The sequence below is a fragment of the Cheilinus undulatus genome, linkage group 22 (genome assembly GCF_018320785.1).
Source record: "Cheilinus undulatus linkage group 22, ASM1832078v1, whole genome shotgun sequence".
Taxonomy (NCBI): Eukaryota; Metazoa; Chordata; class Actinopteri; order Labriformes; family Labridae; genus Cheilinus; species Cheilinus undulatus.
Window position 1 is genome coordinate 35,679,743 of NC_054886.1, and position 26,777 is coordinate 35,706,519.

At 42.3% G+C, this 26,777-nt stretch overlaps 2 protein-coding genes across 2 annotated transcripts in view; one reads left to right on the forward strand and one right to left on the reverse strand.

Annotated features, from left to right (window-relative positions):
* Positions 1–1,560: 1,560 nt before the first annotated feature.
* On the reverse strand, positions 1,561–24,020 carry LOC121504397 (nephronectin-like). Its single transcript, XM_041779116.1, has 14 exons — positions 24,011–24,020; positions 23,383–23,537; positions 9,608–9,708; positions 9,125–9,217; positions 8,529–8,648; positions 7,933–8,052; positions 7,715–7,852; positions 7,548–7,622; positions 5,965–6,771; positions 4,986–5,069; positions 4,802–4,900; positions 1,938–2,124; positions 1,785–1,863; positions 1,561–1,709 (listed from the first exon to the last, which is right to left on the reverse strand). The coding sequence occupies exons 2-14, from the start codon at positions 23,457–23,459 to the stop codon at positions 1,623–1,625; spliced, it is 2,067 nt and encodes a 688-aa protein (XP_041635050.1). The 5' UTR covers positions 23,460–23,537; positions 24,011–24,020; the 3' UTR covers positions 1,561–1,622.
* Positions 24,021–25,635: 1,615 nt separating this feature from the next.
* Positions 25,636–26,777, forward strand: part of LOC121504373 (atrial natriuretic peptide receptor 1-like) — a 22,064-nt gene continuing 20,922 nt past the window's right edge. The window contains exons 1-2 of the mRNA XM_041779082.1: positions 25,636–25,671; positions 26,134–26,245. Of these exons, the coding sequence (XP_041635016.1) occupies positions 25,636–25,671; positions 26,134–26,245 (148 nt within the window). The remainder of the gene's footprint in view (positions 25,672–26,133; positions 26,246–26,777) is intronic.

Sequence of the window (26,777 nt, forward strand, 5' to 3'; positions counted from 1 at the left end):
GGGGGCAAAAATTACAAAAAGCGGGATAACTGTCAAAAATGGGTGAAAAGTGACAAAGAGAAAAGGGGCAAAAAAGGGCAGAACGTGGCAAAAAATGAGTGCAAAGTCCCTAAAATGGGCAAAAATCAGAGTAAAGGTAGGAAAAATGCAAAAAAAAAAAAAGCGGCATTTGATTGCAAAACGCAGGATAAAAGTGTCAAAAATGGACTAAAAGCAGTAAAACTGATTAATGTGACCTGTAATAAATAATTTCTGAGGTCAGAGTTTTCTTTTTTAAGGTTTTCTGGGGGAATAATGTTTCAAATGAAGACAGAAAATATCCACATGTGGCTCCAGAGCCACGCGCTGAGGATCACTGCTGTAACATCTGTCTGAAGCTCTGAGGTTTATTTTACATTGGAAAAACTATCAAGAAGAAATGCCACTTTATTAGGTACACCTAGGACCCCCTTAAGCCATCAGAAGTACTTTAATTCTTCATGGCATAGTTTCACCAGAGATTTTGGTCCATATCGCCACGATAGCGTCACACAGCTGCTGCAAATTCATCAGCTGAACATCCATGATGAGAATCTCCCGTCCCACCACGTCCCAAAGCTGCTCTGCTGGAGATCTGGTGACTGTGGAGGCTGTGGGAGTTCGGTGAACTCTGACAGCCTGACAGGAGTGGTCCCCCTGTGTTCTTCTGCTGCTGGGGCTCTTCTGCTTCAAGGTTCCTGCTGTTCAGACATGAAATTCTGCACATTTTGATGAAATAATGAAGTCAGCAGGCTGAAACACGGAGCTGCAGCTCTGCAGATATGAGGAGGTCTTTGTGGTGATTACAGGGTGAACGAGCGGGGCTGTAACCACACAGGAAGTCCTCGCACACCCGGGCGTCTGCGAACAGAGGAATCTGTTGAGCTCGCCACAAAGCACCAATCAGGCAGCTCCGCCCGTCTGGTAATGTGTGTGCACTTTAAAGCAGATGTTCCAACACAAACTCCCCCTCAGGCTCCGCCCCTCTCCTCCTCTTGCTCTTTCTGCTGACGCTGCAGAAGCCTGAGCGACAAAAGGCGCGGTGTATAAACGCCACCAACAGGGGGCTCCCAATCAAAATAATGACAAAAGATGACACTGAGGGAAGCAGGGGATTATGGGACCTACTATCTTAAAGGTCCACAAGGAGGAGCTACTCCTAAAAAACTAAAACCTGTGATAATTTTTAACATGAAAACAAAACAAGACGAGTTTGTAGGGAATGTCTGGCCGACTGAGTTTGAACCGGCTGCTCCTTTTTCTGCAGACACACTGAGGATGTCTAAATGTTCAACGCTTTGAGGCTGTTTTATATAGAAAATTTAAACTACATATACAACCCCGATTCCAAAAAAGTGATGTTTGTGCTCTACTGTGAATCACTTATCACACAGTGTCCCAACTATTTTGGAATCAGGGTTGTACTTCATCACACAGCTGTGGAGTAAACACAGAAGAACTTACCTGAAAGAATCCTGACAGTTTCACAAGAAAAGGTGGGAAATTCATAGACAGGTAAATTTATTGTAAAAGTGTCACAGATGTTTGTCATTAAAAAAACAGCGGAGCAGCCCTTTAAATACAGTCTGAGTGTCTCTGTGATGTCACCGACATGTCCCTCGCCGCAGTGTGACATCATCAACAGCCATCTTCCCTCGCCAGCCTCTCCTCCTCTCCGCCCTCAGTAACACCTGCACACAAACATGGACATCAGCACGCCGGCCTATAAAAAAAACGCTGTCTCAGCACGTGTTCACGTCCTTTACCTTATCCGCCGTCGTCAAGGTAACCTGGGTGTGTCTCCATCCGTGTCCACCGGTCCGGCTCCAGAGGGCAGGGCCGTACCTGGAGCAGCCAATCAGACGCCAGGTGAACACCACAGGAGGTTTTTATGTACGTGCGCGTGTCTGATGGTTTACCTCTGACCCTGTCCCGCCCCCCTGACGAACAGCTGCATCACGCCCACATGGTGCCCCGTCAGCCAATGGGAGAAGGAGAAACACAGGTCACCATGGCTCCAGGGTGGGACGATTTGGATGGCCAGTCGAGCGCCGCGGATGCTCCTTTGTCCCACCTTCAGCTCTGGGACGGACAGATAGCGCCCACCTGGGACAAAAAGAGTTCATCAAAGACTAAATCAGTAATTTAACATTGTTGTGGTGGTTTTAGCTCCCTGAAGCATTAAGAGACCTGCAGGACAGCATGTACAGAACGACTCAGACATCTCTACGGTCCCAGTGAAGTGTAATAAAGTAAAACGGTGTAGGCAGATGTATTTGACGCGTGACTGCTTAATCTGAACCATGACTGTTTTGGATTAATACAACTACTGTCAAACCCTGAGATTTTAGTCGTGTTGTTGTCACTTTTAGTCCAAATCTCAACGTCTGAGTTCTAAGTGTTTAATATTCTATCATTTATTAGGAGTGGTGACCAGGGGAGGACCCTCTAGGGTCCGGTCTAATAGGGGCCAATGTAAAGTTAAAGGTAGACTATGCGATTTTTTTCCCACTAGGTGTCGTAGGAGAGCAAAGCCTTGAAAATGTAAACAAAGAGGAGTTTTTGACACACCTCCGCCACTTTGAAGCCTCCCTCTTTAGCCACTTTAGCTTCTGTTGATCCTAAACAGCGATCATATACAAGTTTATATGTAACGTTCAAGGCTACCTTTACTGCTAATATCTTTTTTCAGCTGCAGTAAACCATTTCACGAGCTCTTCTTATCCTGGCCGGTTGTTATAGCATCAATTAAACATGAAAACATCAGCTTCAAACAAGACTTGGGTGATTTGAGATAAAAAAAATTTGAGACACTACCTGATTTGAGTAGAGCTACCTCCGTCTGCAGCCTCCATTTATTAGCAGCAGGCTAACATTAGCACACCTAGCTTTCATTCATTTTTCCCCCACATTTATTTCAGCCGCGCTATCACACTCAGCTTAAATGTCCAACCATAAGAATAGCGCTGTGTCAATACATCAACACTGGACAAACGTTGAGACAATGCGCATAATGAATGAAAAGATGTAGCCTACTTACGCATCCACGAGAAGCAAAGCCAGTTCTGAGTCATGCGAGAGCTTTTTAGCGTCGCGTAGGGCTCGCCACCGAGGAAAAGCAAGTCCGATATTAACTCTAGTTTTTCCTTTCGCTTTGTCAGAGGGTTTCCTAGGCAAATGTCGAGGCTTTTTAGGTGGAGGGGAAGTCGGTGGCAGGCCTTCGGTCGGCCGCTTTGGACTGGAGTCTGCCATTTACCCTCCTCTCAGCTGTTTGGGAGAAACATTTACCTGCAGCAGCACTGCTGCCCCTGGGGACGCATCTAGGAGGAGAGGGGCGTGTGCCAGAGGAGAAGGTTACCACCCCAATCCGGTCCGGACAGTTATAAACATCCCATATAAACGAAACTACAGGGTACCGAAGTTTTAATTCAGTGTGTTGATACTGTACTCAGAAAAACATTTACATAGCATATGTTTGATTTTTATTACATTTAAGTGTAAAATGTCGGATATTCTACCTTTAAGCTGTGAAAACCATATCTTATTTTAAAGATGAATAAAGATGAATTCTATTTATCTAAGCTATAGAACAATATTGACTTTTTCAAAAAGTAAACCTCTCTTCTTAAAACAGAATTACCTTTTTATTGGTAATGCTAACAATGTGGATGGACACACTGAACCAAGCCATTAGGGAAGTAATGTTAGACTTCAGAGCCATAACATGCACAAGTATTAGCTAAAAAGCAGAAGAAACTCAGTCAACTTTAATGAAAAATAATTAAATAGTCGTGAAAAAAAAGTGGGTTTGACAGTAAAAAGAGCTATAGAAAGTGGCAAAAACAGTGACAAAAGGGTTTAAAATGACCAAAAAGTGTTAAAAATGGGCATAAAGTTGTAAATAGTGTAAAGTGGCAAATAATGGAAAAAACTGTGACATAAATGGGTGTAATGTCACAAAGAAGTGGTAAAAATGGGCAACAAGCAGAAAAAATGTGACCAAAAGTGTCAAAAATAGACCTAGAGGCAAAATCAGCATAAAGACGCAAAAAAGGTCAAAAAGTAGCAAAAGTGGATTATGAATGCCCAACAAAAAGCAAAAATAGCCAAAAAAACAGGAAAAAATGTATACAACGAGCAAATTTATGGTATAAATGGGGGAAGATGACTTTAAAGTTGAAAAATTGGGTGAAAACTTGGATCAAAAGACTGAAAAATATGTCAAAAAGGGCTAAAAGTTGGAATGAAGGTGCCAAAAAAGTGACATGGGCATGAGTGGCAAAATAGTGGCAAAAATGGGTGTGAAGTTACAGAAACAAAAAAAAAAAAACAAAAAAAAAGGGCATAAAGTGATGCAAAGAAATGGCTAAATTGGGTTATAACAGGCAAAAAGATGTAGAAGAGGGCAAAAAAATTGCAGAAATGTGCTATAAGTGCACAAAATAATGGCAAAAATGGTTTAAAACTCACATTTAAAGGCCAAAGAGCAGCAAAAATGGATTTAAAGTGACAAAAAAGAATCGCCCAAAGTTGGTTAAAGGGCAACAAAACAGGCGGCACAGATGGGTTTAAAATAGTATAAAAAAGCAGTAAAAAGCGTCTCCTATGGTTAATTCTGGCTGATCTGAGGAAAGGTGACGTATGTGGCGGCAGCCTGAATCAGCACAGAGCTCAGCAGTTACTGATGACTTCACTAGCAGCAGCTAGCAGCTGATATTAGCTGGTACAAGCAGGCTAGATCATCAGAATAGTGCTGGTGTTATGTCTAAGGTGTCTGTCTTACCTGCAGGGCTCTGAGCCGTCTCCCAGTGAACGTCTCCTTCTCTGTCAGACGTCCAGTCACACAGACCGTGGTCAAAGGTGCAGCGGAGTACACCCACCTCTGCAGCAGACATTCAGATCAGTCTGAATGACATCAAACAGAACCAAAAGAAGCCAGGTAATACATGTGATGAGCATCAGCTGACCTGGATCGTCTCTGGCGTCGTCGGCCGTGTTTCCCAGCTCGATGTCAAACTCCCAGACCTGGTTCTGACCGGGATGTCGAGGGACTGGAAAACAAAGAAAAATCACAAATGAAAGAGTTCACATGGAGACCGCTACAGCTGAACATTTAACTTCAGAAATCCTCAACCGTCATATTTAGACACGAGCGAGGGACAATAAATAAATGTTCTAGAGATCCAAGTTTGTTTTGTTTTGAATTCTGAGAAAGAAAAGCAGAATTTTGACTTTCAAAATTTGAGAAAGAAGATGGACCTCAAAAAAACCTTGAGGCATCATCCTGACCTTAATTTCAAAATTCTAAATCTAAGCTTGAATTTTTGACTTTATTCTTAGAGTTTGGATTTTTTACGAAAAATATCTCAGAATTCTGTTTTTTATCCTGAAATTCTGACCTCAATTTCAAAATTCTAAGAATTACATAAGAATTATGACTTCAATCTCAGAATTCTGACTTTCCATTCTGACTTTGATCTTTGAATTTTGACTTAAATCTCAGACTTTGATCTTTGAATTCTGATTTTAATCTCAGACTTTGATCTTTGAATTCTGACTTTAATCTCAGACTTTGATCTTTGAATTCTGACTTTAATCTCAGACCTTGATCTTTGAATTCTGACTTTAATCTCAGACTTTGATCTTTGAATTCTGACTTTAATCTCAGACTTTGATCTTTGAATTCTGACTTTAATCTCAGACTTTGATCTTTGAGTTCTGACTTTAATCTCAGACTTTGATCTTTGAATTCTGACTTTAATCTCAGACTTGATCTTTGAATTCTGACTTTAATCTCAGGCTTTGATCTTTGAATTCTGACTTTAATCTCAGACCTTGAGCTGAGAATTCTGACTTTAATCAGAGAATTCTGACTTTGATCAAGAATTCTGACTTTAAACTCAAAATTCTGACATTGTTGCCCCACAGATGTGTGTTGGTCCTTACTGTGCACGTCTCCTCGCTGTCTGTGCGTCACGTCCTTGTTGATCCTGTTGTTCACCGTGCTCGTTATCAGCGAGGTGGTCGCTGACAGTGTGGTTGTAAGTGCAGTCGTAGTGGTTAAAGCTGTTGCAGTGGGCAGCCTGGTTGTAATGTTAGTAGTAGTGGGGGGGGGAGTTTTAGTTATAGTAGTAGTCGGTGAATTAGTGGTGGTAGTAGTTGGTATGGTAGTAGAAATGGTGGTAGTCATATCAAAGCCTGTTGTAGTAAGTAGAAAAGTAGTAGTCATCATCGGTGTGGTGGTAGCAGCAGGTGTTGTGCTTGAAATAGTCATGGTAACAGGTGTAGTAGTAACAGATGTAGTAGTAAGAACAGTAGTAGGAGTAGTAGTGGTAGGCACTGTAGTGGTTGGCATAGTTGTGCTTGTAGATGTAGTAGTTGTCAGAGGCAAGGTTGACGAAGTAGTACTAAGTAAAGTACTGGTAATAGTAGTAGTACTAGTAGTAGTTGTAGATGTGGTAGTAGTAGTTGTAGGTGTGGTAGGTGTAGTAGTTGTAGGTGTGGTAGGTATAGTAGTTGTAGGTGTGGTAGGTGTAGTAGTTGTAGGTGTGGTAGGTGTAGTAGTTGTAGGTGTGGTAGGTATAGTAGTGGTGGTAGTGATAGGTATAGTAGTGGTGGTAGTGATAAGGGGAATTGTTGTGGGACTAGTTGTAGTTGTAGTAAGGGGAATCATAGTAGCAGCAGTGGTGGTGATGGGAGTTGTAGTTGTTGTAGTTCTCGGTCTGTTCGGCTCCAGCGTTACTTTAGGGACAGCTTGGAGAAAAAACATCACGTAATAAGAAAATTTCACCTTTTCATTTACTATATTAAACATGCTAGTACTCCAGGGATCAACTTTGAGCACACACAAAATAACACTGCATATCATTGACATGTAGATAAACGGTAAAGATCCTCTTTATGCAGATGATACAGTGTTATATTCATCAGCTCCATCATAAAGTTAAACTTTCTTTCTGATTTTAATGCTTTCCAATAAGCTTTAACTGGTCTAAAACAAACATTAAACCCAAATAAGACCAAATACATGATTATCTAAAGGCAGAGCAATGACACTTTTGATGCTACTTTGTCTACGTGTAGAAACTGAATGTGTCCTGGTGACAGTGCTGCAGTTTAAGATGATTTTTTATTATCCTGCATCATTGTGACTTGTATTGCTCCTTAGTCTGGCCCTCACTGGGTCAATGTAGAGATCAGCACAGAATATTTCTGTATTCACAGAGCCATCATTGGTAGATTCCCTCCTCCTTTATTGACAATCTCCTACGATGTCATTTACCACCCTAAATTCTAGAAATTTTGCTCACACAGGATTAGTATTACCTGTGGACCTCTGTGTGCACTAAACTATGGTTGGTAATGTGACACGGGAGTTTTATTCCACAAATTACAGAAATGGCTGATTTGCATGGGATTGAAAACACTGACGTCCTAAGAGATTATTACCAGAGGTCCCTAGGTGATTCTAATCCCATGTGAACAGGGCAGTAGACACCAAAACTAGTTTCATTTGAACTTAAATTCACCTTTACAGCTGCCATCTTTACACTTGCACTTTGGAGAGGACGGATTCAGAGAACAGAACGGCCGAGAGTCCTTATCTGGAAACAGAGCGAGAGAGAGTGATCACTATTACTGTAAATGTTAATATTCAGAGCTTTCCCACGCTGTGGAAGGTCCCTGAACGTCTCACCAATGCAGCTGTATCGTCCATTGACGTAGATAAGTTTGAAGCCTAGGTGGCATTTACACACAAAGCTGCCGAACGTGTTGATACACTTCCTTCGACGAGGGCACACGCCGCCGCCGCTCATCGAGCACTCGTCTACGTCTGCAGAGAGAGTCAGTTAGACAAACTGAAGAGTCCGTCAGTACTTCATCAAACCTCACAAAGAGAATCACTCCACTGACCGACACAGGTGCGTCTGTCTGGTCCCAGCCGTAACCCTGGTGATGGACAGGTGCACCGGACCGCCCCCTTGATGACTTCACAGCCGTACTGACAATTAGCGTGGTAACATGTTTGAGCATCTGAATACATCAACAAAAGGCGTTCAGTTCCATAAAACATGCCTCTTACTTTGTTCTGAAAATTAATCACAACCCCCATTCCAAAAAAGTTGGGGCGCTGTGAAAATAATAAACAACATATCAGATGTTTTCTGTTGGTGAAAGGTCTGGACTGCAGGCAGACCAGTTCAGGACCTGGACTCTCCTCCTGTGAAGCCATGCCGTTGTGATGGATGTGGTATGTGGTTTAGCATCATCTAGCTGAAATAATCAAGGCCTTCCCTGACAGAGACGTTATCTGGATGGGAGCATATGTTGCTCTTAAACCTCTCTCTACTTTTTACATTTATAGTTCCTTTCCAGATGTTGGAGCTGCCCACGCCATAGGCACTAATGCAACCCTTTCTTGTTTACATTTTACAAAACGTCCCAACTTTTTTTGGAATGGGGCTTGGTGTGGACCTGTAGTCTGAATGAATATGTGTGCATGGACTCACTCCTACAGCTGCCGTCCGGCTGCAGCGTGTACCCGTCCAGACAGTAACATTTGAAGCTGCCCAGCGTGTTCATGCAGCGATGTTTGCAGGGCCGCGGCTTCACGCCGCACTCGTTCAGGTCTGACAAACAGAGAGGAGGTGAGAGGGGAGGAATCAAACATTAACCTGTGAGGAACATTTTTCTCTGCTTTCACTCGTCCTGTCATCCTGTAGGATTAACCTTTGACCTTCAGAGCTGTTAGTCACAGAGGCGTTTAAAGTCAGCGTGTTTATGTTTGTGTTTGAGGGCGGAGTTTAAAACCAGATGTTGTTTTATAGTCAGGATATGACTCATAATGCAGCCTCTAATCAGATAATTATAACTCTGGTGGTGTGGAGGTGGGTGGAGATCACTCTGGTCTAAGTTTGGAGGTGGTCGTGTTTGTGTGCGTGCATTTGTGTCTGTCTGTGTGTTTTGGGGGTCTGCAAGGGAAACTTGCCTTTGCAGGTCAAACAAGCATGACAGGAATGTGTCTGTCTTTCTTTCTCTGATGCATGATGGGAAATCGAATCTGTGTGAAAGTAGAGAGGCTCCTACCGCAGACGGATGGGGTTACCTTGGTTACAGGCCTTGCCAGTGTATCCTGGATGACATCTGCATCTGTCTGGAGCGACGCACTCACCATGCTTGCAGCCCTGCTGACAGTGAGCTGAAACCAGAGTATTAAAATATGTATTTACAAGTTTATCAATCTATACAAACTCAGGGCCTCATTCACCAGGATCTCCTTGTGATTTTTCTCATCTGCCAGGTGCTTGCAAGCTGGAAGAACGTGCATGTTTCTTATGATTAGCATAGAGAAAGCCCCTTTTACGATTATAAGATGGCATGAGACTGCAGGGCAGTATGCAAACACAGGCGTGACAGCATCAGTGAGGTACGCAATTATAAAGAACTGTAAAAAAAAAAAAAAAAAAAAAAAAAAATGAAATGCTCTGAAACACTGCTCCACATGACACCAAAAGAGGAAGAGTTAATTCTATTCTAGCACCAGTATGGGATATTTGATATATTTCTGGTATATTTATCTTGTCCTTACGTTGACAGCGTCCCCAGTCCATCTGTTTCCAGCCCCAGCAACATTCCACGCTGTTACCATAGCGACAGAGACCATTGGACAACGGCGCCTGGTTCGTCCAGCTGCAACACACAATTACACTTATGAATATTTTCACCAAATGCTTCAAATGTCTGCATCCTGACTGTAAGAGTTTTCATGACATTGACCCTTCATTTTTCTCTTTATCTAAAACCAGAGAGTAAACAGGGGAGTCCTTAATGACAGCAACAGATAGCTCTCTGATCACAGCCTCTCCAGTACCCCTATGCTGTACTCTCATGAGCTCACACCAGCTGATCATCTGTGTCCATTACTTTAACTTTAACCAAGTCTGCCATCACAGGTCCATAATCCTCAGGTTTCTTCACAGTGTAAAAGCAGTGCTCATTATCCTTCACATATGAATATCAGCTTTTCATCCCTCTTCCATTATTCTTCAATATCTCCAACCTAACCATCATCTCTCTATTCTTGGACACTATCCTTCATGCTTACATCCCTCCGACCTTTCCTTCATCCCTACACCCCTCCAACCTTTCCTTCATCCCTACATTCCTCCAACCTTTCCATCATCCCTACATCCCTCCAACCTTTCCTTCATCCCTTTATCCCTCCAACCTTTCCTTCATCCCTACATCCCTCCAACCTTTCCTTCATCCCTACATCCCTCCAACCTTTCCTTCATCCCTACATCCCTCCAACCTTTCCTTCATCCCTACATCCCTCCAACCTTTCCTTCATCCCTACATCCCTCCAACCTTTCCATCATCCCTACATCCCTCCAACCTTTCCTTCATCCCTTTATCCCTCCAACCTTTCCTTCATCCCTAGATCCATCCAACCTTTCCTTCATCCCTTTATCCCTCCAACCTTTCCTTCATCCCTACATCCCTCCAACCTTTCCTTCATCCCTACATCCCTCCAACCTTTCCTTCATCCCTACATCCCTCCAACCTTTCCTTCATCCCTACATCCATCCAACCTTTCCTTCATCCCTACATCCCTCCAACCTTTCCATCATCCCTACATCCATCCAACCTTTCCTTCATCCCTACATCCATCCAACCTTTCCTTCATCCCTTTATCCCTCCAACCTTTCCTTCATCCCTACATCCCTCCAACCTTTCCTTCATCCCTACATCCCTCCAACCTTTCCTTCATCCCTACATCCCTCCAACCTTTCCTTCATTCCTACATCCCTCCAACCTTTCCTTCATCTCTTTATCCCTCCAACCTTTCCTTCATTCCTACATCCCTCCAACCTTTCCTTCATCCCTACATTCCTCCACACTTTCCATCATCCCTCCAACCTTTCCTTCATCTCTTTATCCCTCCAACCTTTCCTTCATTCCTACATCCCTCCAACCTTTCCTTCATCCCTACATTCCTCCACACTTTCCATCATCCCTCCAACCTTTCCTTCATCCCTACATCCCTCCAACCTTTCCTTTATCCCTACATCCCTCCAACCTTTCCTTCATCCCTACATTCCTCCACACTTTCCATCATCCCTCCAACCTTTCCTTCATCCCTACATCCCTCCAACCTTTCCTTCATCCCTACATCCATCCAACCTTTCCTTCATCCCTACATCCCTCCAACCTTTCCATCATCCCTACATCCATCCAACCTTTCCTTCATCCCTACATCCATCCAACCTTTCCTTCATCCCTTTATCCCTCCAACCTTTCCTTCATCCCTAAATCCCTCCAACCTTTCCTTCATCCCTACATTCCTCCAACCTTTCCATCATCCCTACATCCCTCCAACCTTTCCTTCATCCCTACATCCCTCCAACCTTTCCTTCATCCTTACATCCCTCCAACCTTTCCTTCATTCCTACATCCCTCCAACCTTTCCTTCATCCTTTTATCCCTCCAACCTTTCCTTCATCCCTACATCCCTCCAACCTTTCCTTCATCCCTACATCCCTCCAACCTTTCCATCATCCTTACATCCCTCCAACCTTTCCTTCATCCCTACATCCCTCCAATCTTTCCTTCATCCTTACATCCCTCCAACCTTTCCTTCATCCCTACATCCCTCCAACCTTTCCATCATCCTTACATCCCTCCAACCTTTCCTTCATCCCTACATCCCTCCAACCTTTCCATCATTCCTACATCCCTCCAACCTTTCCTTCATCCTTACATCCCTCCAACCTTTCCTTCATCCCTACATCCCTCCAACCTTTCCTTCATCCCTACATCCCTCCAACCTTTCCATCATCCTTACATCCTTCCAACCTTTCCTTCATCCCTACATCTTTTCCTACCTTGACTTTAACTCTACAGCACTACATCCTTTGACATTTTCTTTTATCTCTACATTCCTCCGCGCTTTTTTATTCTGTGATGGCTGATGCCACACAAGGGTAATATTACTTAAACCCACACATTAACCTCCTTTGTTCCTCACAAACATTTATTTTGCAGTAAACCACACAAACATTAGTTTCATTTGTTCATTTTACCACAAATAGTTTACACAATGTGATATGGTATTAGTTTATTTATGTGTTTAATCTTAGATTGCTTGAACCTGGTGCGCACAGTTTGGTCAATGTAAGATTACACATGTTTCTTTTGTTCTAATCCTTGTTTCTTTCTTTTGAGTTACCTGGATGGTGGGGGAGGGAACTTCCTGGTTCAGACAAAAGGTGTGGCCAAGGGCAGAGAGGACTTTTATGCTGAAGCCACCTCGTTGGAGCAGACCAAGAGCCATGATGTCACAGGGGGATTTGGGTTTAGTTAGTTTTGCTTTGTATTTAGTTTAGTTTAGTGTCCATTTTGTCTATCCCTCTTGTGTTTCATTTGGTTTGGCCAAACCTATAAATTCACTCCCTTTGTCTCATTGTGTTAGGTCTGTTTATTTCAGTTTACACCTTAATTTTGTCTTGCTTACTTAAAGTTATATTAAGTTGACCTCTTGTTCTTATAAGTTGGTTTGCAAATTTGGTTTTCCTTTGTTTGGGTAAAATAAAAGCCCACAATTTCTTTAAAAGTACTCCTGTGTCTCATGCCTTACTGCTTGGTCCCTGCATCCCTCCACCCTTTTCTTATCCCAAGGTCCCTGCATCCCTCCACCAGTCCCTTTGTCCTTACATCCCTCTACCCTTCCCTTCATCCTTACATCCCTACATTCCTCCACCCTTTCCTTCATCCCTACATCCCTCTACCCTTCCCTTCATCCTTACATCCCTACTTTCCTCCACCCTTTCCTTCTTTCCTACATTCCTCCAGCCTTCCCTTCATCCTTACATCCCTCCACCATTTCCTTCATCCTGGCATCCCTACACCCCACCACCCTTTCCTTCATCTTTGCATCCCTATATTCTTCCAACATTTTCTTCATCCCTACATCCCTCCACCCCCTTTTCATCCCTGCATTCCCACATCCCTCCATCCTTCTCTGCATACATACTTACATCCCTCCACAATTTTCTGCATCCTTATATCCCTGCACTTCATCCCTATATCCCTACATCCCTCCAACATTTCTTTCATCCTTGCATCCCTACATCCATCTACCCTTTTCTTCATCCTTGCATCACTTCATCCCTCCACCCTCTCCTTTTTCTCCTCATTCTCCCTTTTCTTAAACCTGTCCTTCATCCCTACATCCCTCTACCCTTTTCTTTGTCCTTGCATCCCTACATCCCTCCACCCTTTTCCTCATCCTTGCATCCCTACATCCCTCCACCCTCCTTTTTCTCCTCATTCTCCCTTTTCTTAAACCTGTCCTTCATCCCTACATCCCTCTACCCTTTTCTTCGTCCTTGCATCCCTACATCCCTCCACCCTTTTCCTCATCCTTGCATCCCTACATCCCTCCACCCTCCTTTTTCTCCTCATTCTTCCCTTTCTTAAACCTGTCCTTCATCCCTCTATCCCGCAACCATTTACTCCATTCCAACTTCAATCCTTTCCTTAACCCTCTCTTTCATCCCTTCATCCTTCTTAACTTTACCCATCATCCTTAGATCTTACCTTCACTTAACCCTTCCCTTCATCCTACATCCCTATATCCCTCCTTTCCTTGACCCTTTACTTTTTCCCTACATCCCTACATCGACCTGTCTTTGGCACTTTACTCCATCCCTACATTCCTACCTCCCTTTTTCTCAACCCTGTCCTTTATCCCTTCACTCTAAATCCACTTTTAATTGGTGTTTTCTTTGTTGATTAGGATTCTTTTAATTTAGTCGTTTTGTATAGTATTGAAATGTTTCATGATTAAAACCTCAAACTTCCCAACCCTGTACTTTTATTTGTGTTGCCGTGGTATTAAACAGATAATAATATTGTCAGATTGTTACTGTTACTGCCTCAAAGTTTAAAATTCACTACAGCTCCAGTCATCATAGGAATGCAGTATGTTTTAGTTTTTGTGTGAATGAACATGTGGTTGTATTAGGGATCTTCTAGGCGTCAAGAATTTCAAAATAAGAGCGTGAAATCTCTCACCATGTCAGTGTAAAATCTGATTTCATGTTAAAAGTGGTTCACTGTGTGCTGCTGTGGTTCACAGAGGCTGAAGTGTGACGTTCTCGCCGTGTTGTGTTTCCACGTGCCTGTCTCAACATGAATGATATCAGTCAGACAGGAGGGGGGATCGTTCTCTTTCCACTCCCTCTACATACTTTCTCCTTCCCGTCATGCTTTCCAACACTTTCTGCTGCATTCCTATTCTTCTTTCCCAGACTTACATCCCTTTCTTCCCTGTTTCCTTAACCCACATATCACACGCTTCTGGGTTTTATTTCTTATTCTTTAAATTTAACTTCGTCTATGATGCAGCATGGACTGTTTGGTCACAGGTCCCTCCTCTGTTACTCTGTTACTGTACTGTCACTTAAGAAGATTTATTTTGTAATTCCCTTAAGGGGAAATCAGTTTTGACACTCTGCTGTTAAACATGCTGCTCAAACGTAGGCTGAGATGCATGCACGTACAAAAACAGGCTTCCAGGTCCCAAACCTAGTCCTTACAGTCTGAACCACTGCCACCCCCACTTTACACCCTTTCTGAATGAAGCTTGTCCAAACATTTGGTACTTTTGAGGATGCCATGATTAAAAAAAGCAATATAACCTCCATTATTCTAAAGATGGTTAAGATCAAACTGAACAGAAACTTTACATAAACGCTGATCTTCAGTTATATTTTAGCCACAGCAGAGCTCAAAGTGCACAAACCATTGACAATACTGAAAACTATGCAAGTATAAAATTCAAGAGCTTCTTTAGCAAGTAATCTCCACTTTTAAATGATGCATCATGTCAAAAAGTACTAAAACACTTTTCACTTCTTCCCCCCTTCACTGACGGCACCATCATAAATACACAAATACATCAGCAACGTTATTGTACCACACTGTAGTCTGTGTATATGTGCAGTCAGTCAGTAAATAGGAGGCCCCTAAAATACCCAGAGAATAATAGACCCTGATAAACCCAGAGAATGGACCCTGATACACCCAGAGAATGGACCCTGATAAACCCAGAGAATGGACCCTGATAAACCCAGAGAATGGACCCTGATAAACCCAGAGAATGGACCCTGATAAACCCAGAGAATGGACCCTGATAAACCCAGAGAACGGACCCTGATAAACCCAGAGAACGGACCCTTATAAACCCAGAGAATGGACCCTGATAAACCCAGAGAATGGACCCTGATAGACCAGAGAATGGACCCTGATAAACCAGCTAATGGACCCTGATAAACCAGAGAATGGACCCTGATAAACCAGAGAATGGACCCTGATAGACCAGAGAATGGACCCTGATAAACCAGAGAATGGACCCTGATAAACCAGAGAATGGACCCTGATAAACCCAGAGAATGGACCCTGATAAACCCAGAGAATGGACCCTGATAAACCAGCTAATGGACCCTGATAAACCAGAGAATGGACCCTGAAAAACCCAGAGAATGGACCCTGATAAACCAGAGAATGGACCCTGATAAACCAGAGAATGGACCCTGATAAACCCAGAGAATGGACCCTGATAAACCAGAGAATGGACCCTGATAAACCAGAGAATGGACCCTGATAAACCCAGAGAATGGACCCTGATAAACCAGAGAATGGACCCTGATAAACCAGCTAATGGACCCTGATAAACCAGAGAATGGACCCTGATAAACCAGAGAATGGACCCTGATAAACCAGAGAATGGACCCTGATAAACCAGAGAATGGACCCTGATAAACCAGAGAATGGACCCTGATAAACCAGAGAATGGACCCTGATAAACCAGAGAATGGACCCTGATAAACCCAGAGAATGGACCCTGATAAACCAGCCAATGGACCCTGATAAACCAGAGAATGGACCCTGAAAAACCAGAGAATGGACCCTGATAAACCAGAGAATGGACCCTGATAAACCCAGAGAATGGACCCTGATAAACCAGAGAATGGACCCTGATAAACCAGAGAATGGACCCTGATAAACCAGAGAATGGACCCTGATAAACCCAGAGAATGGACCCTGATAAACCAGCCAATGGACCCTGATAAACCAGAGAATGGACCCTGAAAAACCCAGAGCATGGACCCTGATAAACCAGCCAATGGACCCTGATAAACCAGAGAATGGACCCTGATAAACCCAGAGAATGGACCCTGATAAACCAGCTAATGGACCCTGATAAACCAGAGAATGGACCCTGAAAAACCAAGAGAATGGACCCTGATAGACCAGAGAATGGACCCTGATAGACCAGAGAATGGACCCTGATAAACCAGAGAATGGACCCTGATAAACCAGAGAATGGACCCTGAAAAACCGAGAGAATGGACCCTGATAAACCCAGAGCATGGACCCTGATAAACCCAGAGAATGGACCCTGATAAACCAGAGAATGGACCCTGATAAACCAGCTAATGGACCCTGATAAACCAGAGAATGGACCCTGATGAACCAGCCAATGGACCCTGATAAACCAGAGAATGGACCCTGATAAACCCAGAGAATGGACCCTGATAAACCAGAGAATGGACTCTGATAAACCAGCCAATGGACCCTGATAAACCAGAGAATGGACCCTGATAGACCAGAGAATGGACCCTGATAAACCAGAGAATGGACCCTGATAAACCAGAGAATGGACCCTGATAGACCAGAGAATGGACCCTGATAAACCAGAGAATGGACCCTGATAAACCAGAGAATGGACCCTGATAAACCAGAGAATGGACCCTGATAAACCAGAGAATGGACCCTGATAAACCAGAGAATGGACCCTGATAGACCAGAGAATGGACCCTGATAAACCAGAGACTGGACCCTGATAAACCAGAGAATGGACCCTGATAAACCAGAGAATGGACCCTGATAAACCAGAGAATGGACCCTGATAGACCAGAGAATGGACCCTGATAAACCAGAGAATGGACCCTGATAAACCCAGAGAATGGACCCTGATAAACCAGAGAATGGACTCTGATAAACCAGCCAATGGACCCTGATAAACCAGAGAATAGACCCTGATAGACCAGAGAATGGACCCTGATAAACCAGAGAATGGACCCTGATAAACCAGAGAATGGACCCTGATAAACCAGAGAATGGACCCTGATAAACCAGAGAATGGACCCTGATAGACCAGAGAATGGACCCTGATAAACCAGAGAATGGACCCTGATAAACCAGAGAATGGACCCTGATAAACCAGAGAATGGACCCTGATAGACCAGAGAATGGACCCTGATAAACCAGAGAATAGACCCTGATAAACCAGAGAATGGACCCTGATAGACCAGAGAATGGACCCTGATAGACCAGAGAATGGACCCTGATAGACCAGAGAATGGACCCTGATAAACCAGAGAATGGACCCTGATAAACCAGAGAATAGACCCTGATAAACCAGAGAATGGACCCTGATAGACCAGAGAATGGACCCTGATAAACCAGCCAATGGACCCTGATAAAACAGAGAATGGACCCTGCTAAACCAGAGAACGGACCCTGATAGACCAGAGAACGGACCCTGATAGACCAGAGAATGGACCCTGCTAAACCAGAGAACGGACCCTGATAGACCAGAGAATGGACCCTGATAAACCAGAGAATGGACCCTGATAAACCAGCCAATGGACGCTGATAAACCAGAGAATGGACCCTGATAAACCAGAGAACGGACCCTGATAGACCAGAGAATGGACCCTGATAAACCAGAGAATGGACCCTGATAAACCCAGAGAATGGACCCTGATAAACCAGAGAATGGACCCTGATAAACCAGAGAATGGACCCTGATAGACCAGAGAATGGACCCTGATAGACCAGAGAATGGACCCTGATAAACCAGAGAATGGACCCTGATAAACCCAGAGACTGGACCCTGATAGACCAGAGAATGGACCCTGATAGACCAGAGAATGGACCCTGATAAACCAGAGAATGGACCCTGATAAACCAGAGAATGGACCCTGATAAACCCAGAGACTGGACCCTGATAGACCAGAGAATGGACCCTGATAGACCAGAGAATGGACCCTGATAAACCAGAGACTGGACCCTGATAGACCAGAGAATGGACCCTGATAAACCAGAGAATGGACCCTGATAGACCAGAGAATGGACCCTGATAGACCAGAGAATGGACCCTGATAAACCAGAGAATGGACCCTGATAAACCAGAGAATGGACCCTGATAAACCCAGAGACTGGACCCTGATAGACCAGAGAATGGACCCTGATAAACCAGAGAATGGACCCTGATAGACCAGAGAATGGACCCTGATAAACCAGAGAATGGACCCTGATAAACCCAGAGACTGGACCCTGATAGACCAGAGAATGGACCCTGATAAATCAGAGAATGGACCCTGATAAACCCAGAGACTGGACCCTGATAGACCAGAGAATGGACCCTGATAAACCAGAGACTGGACCCTGATAAACCCAGAGACTGGACCCTGATAAACCCAGAGACTGGACCCTGATAAACCCAGAGAATGGACCCTGATAGACCAGAGAATGGACCCTGATAAACCCAGAGAATGGACCCTGATAAACCAGAGAATGGACCCTGATAAACCAGAGAATGGACCCTGATAAACCAGAGAATGGACCCTGATAAACCCAGAGACTGGACCCTGATAGACCAGAGAATGGACCCTGATAAACCCAGAGACTGGACCCTGATAGACCAGAGAATGGACCCTGATAAACCAGAGAATGGACCCTGATAAACCAGAGAATGGACCCTGATAAACCAGAGAACGGACCCTGATAAACCAGAGAATGGACCCTGATAAACCCAGAGAATGGACCCTGATAGACCAGAGAATGGACCCTGATAAACCCAGAGAATGGACCCTGATAAACCCAGAGAATGGACCCTGATAAACCAGAGAATGGACCCTGATAAACCAGAGAATGGACCCTGATAGACCAGAGAATGGACCCTGATAAACCAGAGAATGGACCCTGATAAACCCAGAGACTGGACCCTGATAGACCAGAGAATGGACCCTGATAAACCCAGAGAATGGACCCTGATAAACCCAGAGAATGGACCCTGATAAACCAGAGAATGGACCCTGATAAACCCAGAGAATGGACCCTGATAAACCCAGAGAATGGACCCTGATAAACTCAGAGAATGGACCCTGATAAACCAGAGAATGGACCTGATAAACCAGAGAATAGACCTGATGAACTTGAGATTCGACCCTGATGAACCAGAGAATGGACCCTGATAAACCCAGAGAATGGCCCCTGATAAACCAGAGAATGGACCCTGATAAACCAGAGAATGGACCCTGATAAACCAGAGAATGGATCCTGATAAACCAGAGAATGGATCCTGATAAACCAGAGAATGGACCCTGATAAACCAGAGAATGGACCCTGATAAACCAGAGAATGGACCCTGATAAACCCAGAGAATGGACCCTGATAAACCCAGAGAATGGACCCTGATAAACCAGAGAATGGACCCTGATAAACCAGAGAATGGACCCTGATAAACCCAGAGAATGGACCCTGATAAACCAGAGAATGGACCCTGATAAACCAGAGAATGGACCCTGATAAACCCTTTATTGTCTGTCAGCCTGACAGCTTAGCTCGGAACATTACTTTCCTAATGTTTTAGTTGAGTGAGCCTATCCATATTGGTAGTCACAAATAAAAAGATAATTCTGTGTGAAGAAAAGAGGTTTAAACTTAGAAAAAGGCTGTTTTATACTGCAGCATGACTTTGTTGTTGCTTTGATCAGAGTGGTTATTAATCACATAAAAAATAAACGTGATTATCACAGATTAACTTTATGATAAATCACGGTTTTGCTGACCCCAAGGGACCAGAATTTGGCTGTATCCCAGAAAGCTGCCCCCTTTAACCCCCCTGTATCAAATGATAGAATCTTGGACTCATGATAGCCCAGTTTTGTTTTAGAAAATCATGTTATAGCATTGCAGAACTTTAAATGGATAAAACCAGTGGTTTTCAAAGTGTGAGGCGGGCCTGGGGGGCGCCACAGAAATTCAGGGGAGGCGTGGAACCTTAAACCTGAAAAAAAAAAAGTGATTTTCTTTGCTAACTTCTGCTGTGCATGGAGCTAAATGAATAGACTTATAGTAACTTTGAGCGGTGATACTCAACGCGTGATTATTAGTGGCTCTTTGATGTCTTCATTTTAAATATTATTCCCCCAGAAAACCTTAAAAAAGGGAAACTTTTTTTGCCCCTTTATGCCATTTTTTGTTCATTTTCATCCATTTAAGCATCCTTCTGTCATTCAATACCACTTTTTTCCTACTTTTTGCCTATTTTTGCCACTTCTCTTTGCCATTTTTTCCAATTTTTGCCCTTTTTCGCATTTTTATGCCATTTTTTGCCCATTTAAGCATCCTTTTGTCATTAAATAACGTAAGTGTACCCATGAAGCCTACCAAAATCCAAGTTCACATATTTTTCATAGATACTTAGATGGTTTATAAACATGATCATCTGTTAAAATGAAGAATTAATCTCTCATTTAAAAGTACATTTATTTACTTATGCATATTTTAAAGAACAAATTAAAAAAAATTATGAATAAAGTCAAAAGGATGGCATGGGCTTAATTGGTACCTAAGCACCATTTAAGCCCACAACCACATTTATTTAGAGAAATATAAAAATCTATTATATTTTTCAGGTAGTAAACACATATTCATTCAGTAACATGTTATACATGTTAAAATTGATTTTTTGAACTTGGATTTAATGTTTGGCTTGTAAAAATGGACCACCACAAACATGACTAAGTAGGCCTCAAACTAATTTTCATTGGCTTCAGTATTTAACATTTCATTGAACATTTTATTTAATATTTATAAAATTTGATTAAATATTGACAAAATAAAAAAATGTATTTGTTTTTAAAAGTATTAAATGACATTATCGTGCATCAACAATATCGTATTGAACTAGGATTTAATGTTTGGCTGTAACAATGATGATTTTAGGACAGTTGCTGTAATTCTTCCTTTTTGTTGGCATTTTTCTCAAATTAACTGACATAACAGTTCTTCTGGGCAGTGTGTGATCTGTGATGTACTGGTGTTAATGAAGTTAGTATAACAACATCCAACACAGGATTACAGTGAAAAGCTATCAAACCTCAAAATGTCATTATTTCCTATTGAAACACATAAGATGGTCTTAAATGGAACAGACTGGGCTTAAATGTTTCTACAGTGACTACCAGGGAAATAAAGATAATATTTTCTCGCCAAAATGAAACAAATGCATAAAGAAACGCCTGTAGCCTAAATATGCTGTAAAACTTGCCATCCCTCTTTAGCCAAACTTTCTGAATTATGGAGGGGTTCTTGTTCAAAGTTAGCTTATGCTAGCTGTTATTTGGGCCACTGTACCATTTAAGCCCAATTTAGATAAAATAAATTTTTTGAAAATATTTCACCCACCCAAACCCTTTTTTGTGTCTCAATTTGAAGATTTATGTAAAATGAATAAGAAAACACTTTGTTTGTGTACTTATCATTTTTAATCCTTAAGCAGTGTATCTATCAGTAGGGCTACATGTATTGACTAGTGATTCGATCGCTACGTTAGCTAGCATGACTCAGCTTTTCACATGAAACTAAATAGTTAGAAATGACAAAAAACTACTGGTTTATACACAAAAACAAATCAATAATCTCTCAGATTACATGATATGAATGTATTTACCAAGTCAGTGGCTGAAAATAGTTGAACAGAGGTTTTTTCTGAGGGTCCAAAACACCAAAGTTTTGAGGCGACTTTATCTGAGCCTCCTTGAGACCGCACAAATGTAGGCGGGCCTTATTCAATATCGACAAATGTGATTGGTGCCAAACAAAAGCTGACATATAATTCAGAAATTGTGTGACTGGAAAAAATAATGTATAACATTAGAAAGGCCCCTCTTTTTTAAAATTTGACTCCAAAGTTGCAAGTGGGCTTAGATGGTGCCTGGACTTAATGGGTACACTTACCTTACTACTTTTTTCCTACTTTTTGCCCATTTTTGCCACTTCTCTTTGCCTTATGTTTTTTAACATTTGCCCTTTGTCGAAATGTTTTTGCCACTTTTTGCCCATTTAAGCATCCTTTTGTCATTTAATACCACCTTTTGTCCTACTTTTTGCCCATTTTTGCCACTTCTCTTTGCCTTATGTTTTCCAACATTTGTCCTTTTTCACTATTTTTTTGCCACTTTTTGCCCATTTAAGCATCCTTTTGTCATCAAATACCACTTTTTTCCTACTTTTTGCCCGTTTTTGCCACTTCCCTTTGCCATTTGTTTCCAATTTTTGCCCTTTTTCATCATTTTTGGCCACTTTTTCCTACTCTTTGCCCATTTTTGCCAAATCTTTTGCCATTTTTACCAATTTTTGCCCTTTTTCGCCATTTTTGCCACGTTTTGCTCATTTCAGCATCCTTTTGTCATCAAATACCACTTTTTTCCTACTTTTTGCCCATTTTTGCCAAATTTCTTCGCTAATTTTCCCTATTTTTGCACTCTTTTGCCACTTTTTGTCCATTTAAGCATGCTTTTATCATTAAACACCACTTTTCTCCTACTTTTTGCCCATTTCTGCCACTTCTCTTTGCCATTTTTTTCCTATTTTTGCCCTTTTTTGCCACTTTTTGCCCAAATACCACTTTTTTCATACTTCTCGCCCATTTTTGCCACTCTTGACTGCTTTTACCCATTTTTTAAACTCATTTTTTGCCTTGTTTTTGCCACCTTTGGACCTTACTAATTTTTTTGTCACTTCTCACCATCTTTTTTTGGTTCAGTTTTTTATCCCAATTTTTGCCCATTTTCACCCATTTTTGCTGCTTTTTGACCATTTTTACCATCTTTAACTTATTTTTATTGCTACTTCAAGCTGTTTTTGCCACATTTCACCACTTACACTCTTTGGTTGAGTAACACTACTTTAAGGATTATCAGAGCAGAATAATCAGGTAGTTTTTGCAATAAATTCATTACTGAAACCAAATAACTGATTACCTGGTAAAGACAGATGTTTAAGAACACTTGCAGACCAAAATATCAAAGCTATAAAACTGTTAAAATATTTAAAATTAGACATAAATGTTTGGAAATATGTTTGTTTTTTCAATCTGAGTCTTTATGTGGGTGGGGGTCCACTTAGGGGAGGCTCACTCTCACACACGTTGAAAACCTCTGGATTAACCCCTTAATATGACCTTTTTCTATGAGTCTACATGATGATTTTGTTGTTGCTTACCTGTCGTAGTCTATATGCTGGCCCTGACTCCACACAAAGAACCAGGTCAACAGAACCAGGGGGACCCGGGTTAGCATCCTCCTCCTGTAGACCCGGTGTCCCGGTTTAACCCACCTGGATAATCCCACTTTTATCCGAGACAGGAGCGTTAAAATCTACACAGGGGAAAAGTTTGAGACATCTCAGCGAGACTTCAGGGAGCTAGTACCCACTGGGGTAAACGTCAAAAACATTTAAAAACGGGTTAAACGGAGCCCTTCGTGTGAAATATTTCGCCTCAATGTTATTTTTTTTAAAACAGTCCGTTAAATCCTTCCTTTACACGATTGAAATATAAAATAACACAAAGCGAAAGATGTTCTACTCAACCGTCGGTAAAAGACGTTAGAGAAACTTCATTTTTTCTTAATATCAACTCGGTTTTTCGGCGGTAAAATCGGTGAAAACCTCTTCTCGGTAGTTGAAATGTCATAAATAGACGCAGAACATAACCGGATTAAAAAAACACGCGACAGCAGACGATAAAAACACTCTTTTCTGTGAGAAAACCCGAGTTTTTCAGGTCCAAAAAACCGTTAAACTTTTCCCCAGCAACAGTGCACCGGCCGAGCGTCGCGCGCACACGAACCTTCTGGAGTAGTGTGCTCTCGTCGTGCGTGCTTCGATCAACAGTGTGCGCTTTGATCTGAGCGTGCGCGCTTTGATTGGTGGTTGGGATTCGAACGTTCGTTGTGGCGCGTACCTGTGGAGCCCTGGTAGAAGAGGAGAGGAGCAGAGTGGGAGAGTTAAATACTGACAGACACATCTCTCTACCTCTCTCTCTCCTTCTCTCTGCTGTCACATAAACACGCATGCTCCGTTGGCGTCTGCCTGTTTCCGTTTACGTTAACTATAAACAGATTGAGCTTATTTATCAGAAAATTACCAAACAAATGAAGCCGCTGGAGCCATATTCCAAATGAGTTACAACACCAATACAATACAATACAAGAACTTTATTTATCCCCGAAGGGAAATTCAATACCATGGCTAAAACCATGGCTTCACAGTGAAAGAGGGCAAGGTCTGGACTAGCCTGAATGCAAAAGGCAAGGATGAAATGTTTTATAGGTCACCCCTGTGAGATCTCGACGGCCTTTCATCTGTTAAAACAAAGGTTAAAGAAAAATAGGTAACAGGCTTTAAAGGAAGGCAAGGAGGCATGATGCCATCTTACAAGACAAGGATGGAATGTTTTATAGGCATCAGATAAGGATACCATCTTCCAAACGGCAAGGATGGAATGTTTTATAGGCATCAGATAAGGATATCATCTTTCAAAGGCAAGGATTGAATGTTTTATCAAACTTAATAGGTGACATCATCTTGAAAGACAAGGATGGAATGTTTTATAGGTTTCAGAAAATTACATCAACTTTCAAAGCAAAGGTGAAATGTTTTACGGGCTTTAGTCACTGACATGTCTAAAGGCAAGGATGGAATGCTAAAGGCCTTAAAAGGCTTGCATCGTCTTTGAAAGGAAAGGGTGGACTGTTTTATTTGCTTTTAAAGATGACATGTTCTTTCAAAAGCAAGGGTGAAATGTTTAATGGGTTTTAAATGTTGAGCTCATGTTTCATCAGCAAGGCTGGAATGTTTTGTCGGAATTAAAGGATGACATCCTCTTTGATAGGCAAGGGTGAAATGTTTAATGGGCTTTAGATGACAAGCTCATGTTTCATCAGCAAGGCTGGAATGTTTTGTCGGAATTAAAGGATGACATCCTCTTTGATAGGCAAGGGTGAAATGTTTAATGGGCTTTAAATGTTGAGTTTATGTTTCAACAGCAAGGCTGGAATGTTTTTTTGGCTTTAGAAGATGACATCCTCTTTTATTTGTATTTCCTTTAAATTTGTGTTTTAAATTCTGATCTGGTTTGTGATTTTTTTTTGTTAATCATGTGATTTTAAAGAATCCTCCTCTGTCCTCATAACCCTCCTGTTGTCATCTGAGCAGCATGGCTGGATCAGAGACTTCACATTTAGATTGAACAGAAGCTGCTGACTGTAGAGGAACATCAGTGCGGTTACTAATCTCCACCAGGGGGCAGTTAAAACCTGAATCAGCTCCATGTTGAGCACAGTGGAGGTTCAGCTCTCTCTCCGGTCTCTGGTGTCTCCCTTTCTCTCTCTCTCCTCCTCATCACCGCGTCAGGACTCAGACCTTCAGAAGCTCCAGAGCTCCAAGAACATCCGTCCACCATTTAGGAGCATCATGAGGAAAAGTAAAAGATTTTGTGTTCTGATTTTGGTAAGAATTTCTGCTTGTATACTTTACTTCAACAATTAAAACTGAGATTTGTTTGAGTGAAAGTGGTCAAATTATATATGCAACCTTAAAATTTCAGGAGAAGTACAGTTTTTCAAACATTACCTTAAAAATGTTTGTGTTTTGTTTTTCTGTTGCAAATAATAAAAATTTGGGAAGCTGTTGGAAATCTTAAAATGCAGAATAAAAGGTCGTACTGCGTTTAAATGAGTCTAACATTCAATAGATATCTACTGAGCAAAAATGTTAAAGACTTTTTATGGATAATATGAATTCAGATTTACTTCTCATTAGTTCCTTTCTACTATTGTGAGAGGCTTAAAATGCTTGAAGCGTATCATAATCAGGCACAGATTTCCTAGCTAGAGGGTTATTAGAAGTATACCTGACTGTTATAGGAGTCCTGCTCCTTTAGTCAGGTCTAATGAGTGCTGTGTGTTTCAGGTGTTTGTTTGCTGCGTGGATCCGACATGTTGTTGGCACGACCTGGACAACAGCGAGTATGACTGCTGGCCTATAGAGCGACCCAACGAGTACAACATGATCGACTGTGGAGGTGGGAGAAAGACACAACAATGGTTGGATTAAGAAGCACAATAATAGCTGTCTGAGTTTATGTTGAGACTGTTTTTGACATGGAACCGTGAAAAGATTTTTGACTTCAACCATGAGGCTTTTACCCCCCCAAAAAAACAAACAAACAGGAAATCTAATCTAAAGGATGTGTCAACCTCATTTTTTTATAAGTTGGACACTGAGTAAAAACTTAGCAAAACTGACAACTGTCCGAGGACTCCCTAGAAAGGTGGATGGATGGATGGATGGATGGATGTATGTCGCACAGATGGATGGTGGATGGATGGATGGATGGTTGGATGGATGGATGGATGGATGTCGCACAGATGGATGGTGGATGGATGGATGGTTGGATGGATGGATGGATGGATGGATGGATGGATGGATGTTGCACAGATGGATGGTGGATGGATGGATGGATGGTTGGATGGATGGATGGATGGATGTCGCACAGATGGATGGTGGATGGATGGATGGATGGTTGGATGGATGGATGGATGGATGGATGGATG

What these genes read in the sequence shown, in the direction of transcription:
- LOC121504397 (XM_041779116.1), bottom strand. Translation starts at nt 23,459, where the DNA reads ATGCTAACCCGGGTCCCCCTGGTTCTGTTGACCTGGTTCTTTGTGTGG. An exon ending in TGGACGATACAGCTGCATTG is followed by an intron (nt 7,623 to 7,714) that starts GTGAGACGTTCA and finishes CTCTGTTTCCAG; the next exon opens with ATAAGGACTCTCGGCCGTTC. An exon ending in GACGGCTCAGAGCCCTGCAG is followed by an intron (nt 2,125 to 4,801) that starts GTAAGACAGACA and finishes TTTTTGTCCCAG; the next exon opens with GTGGGCGCTATCTGTCCGTC.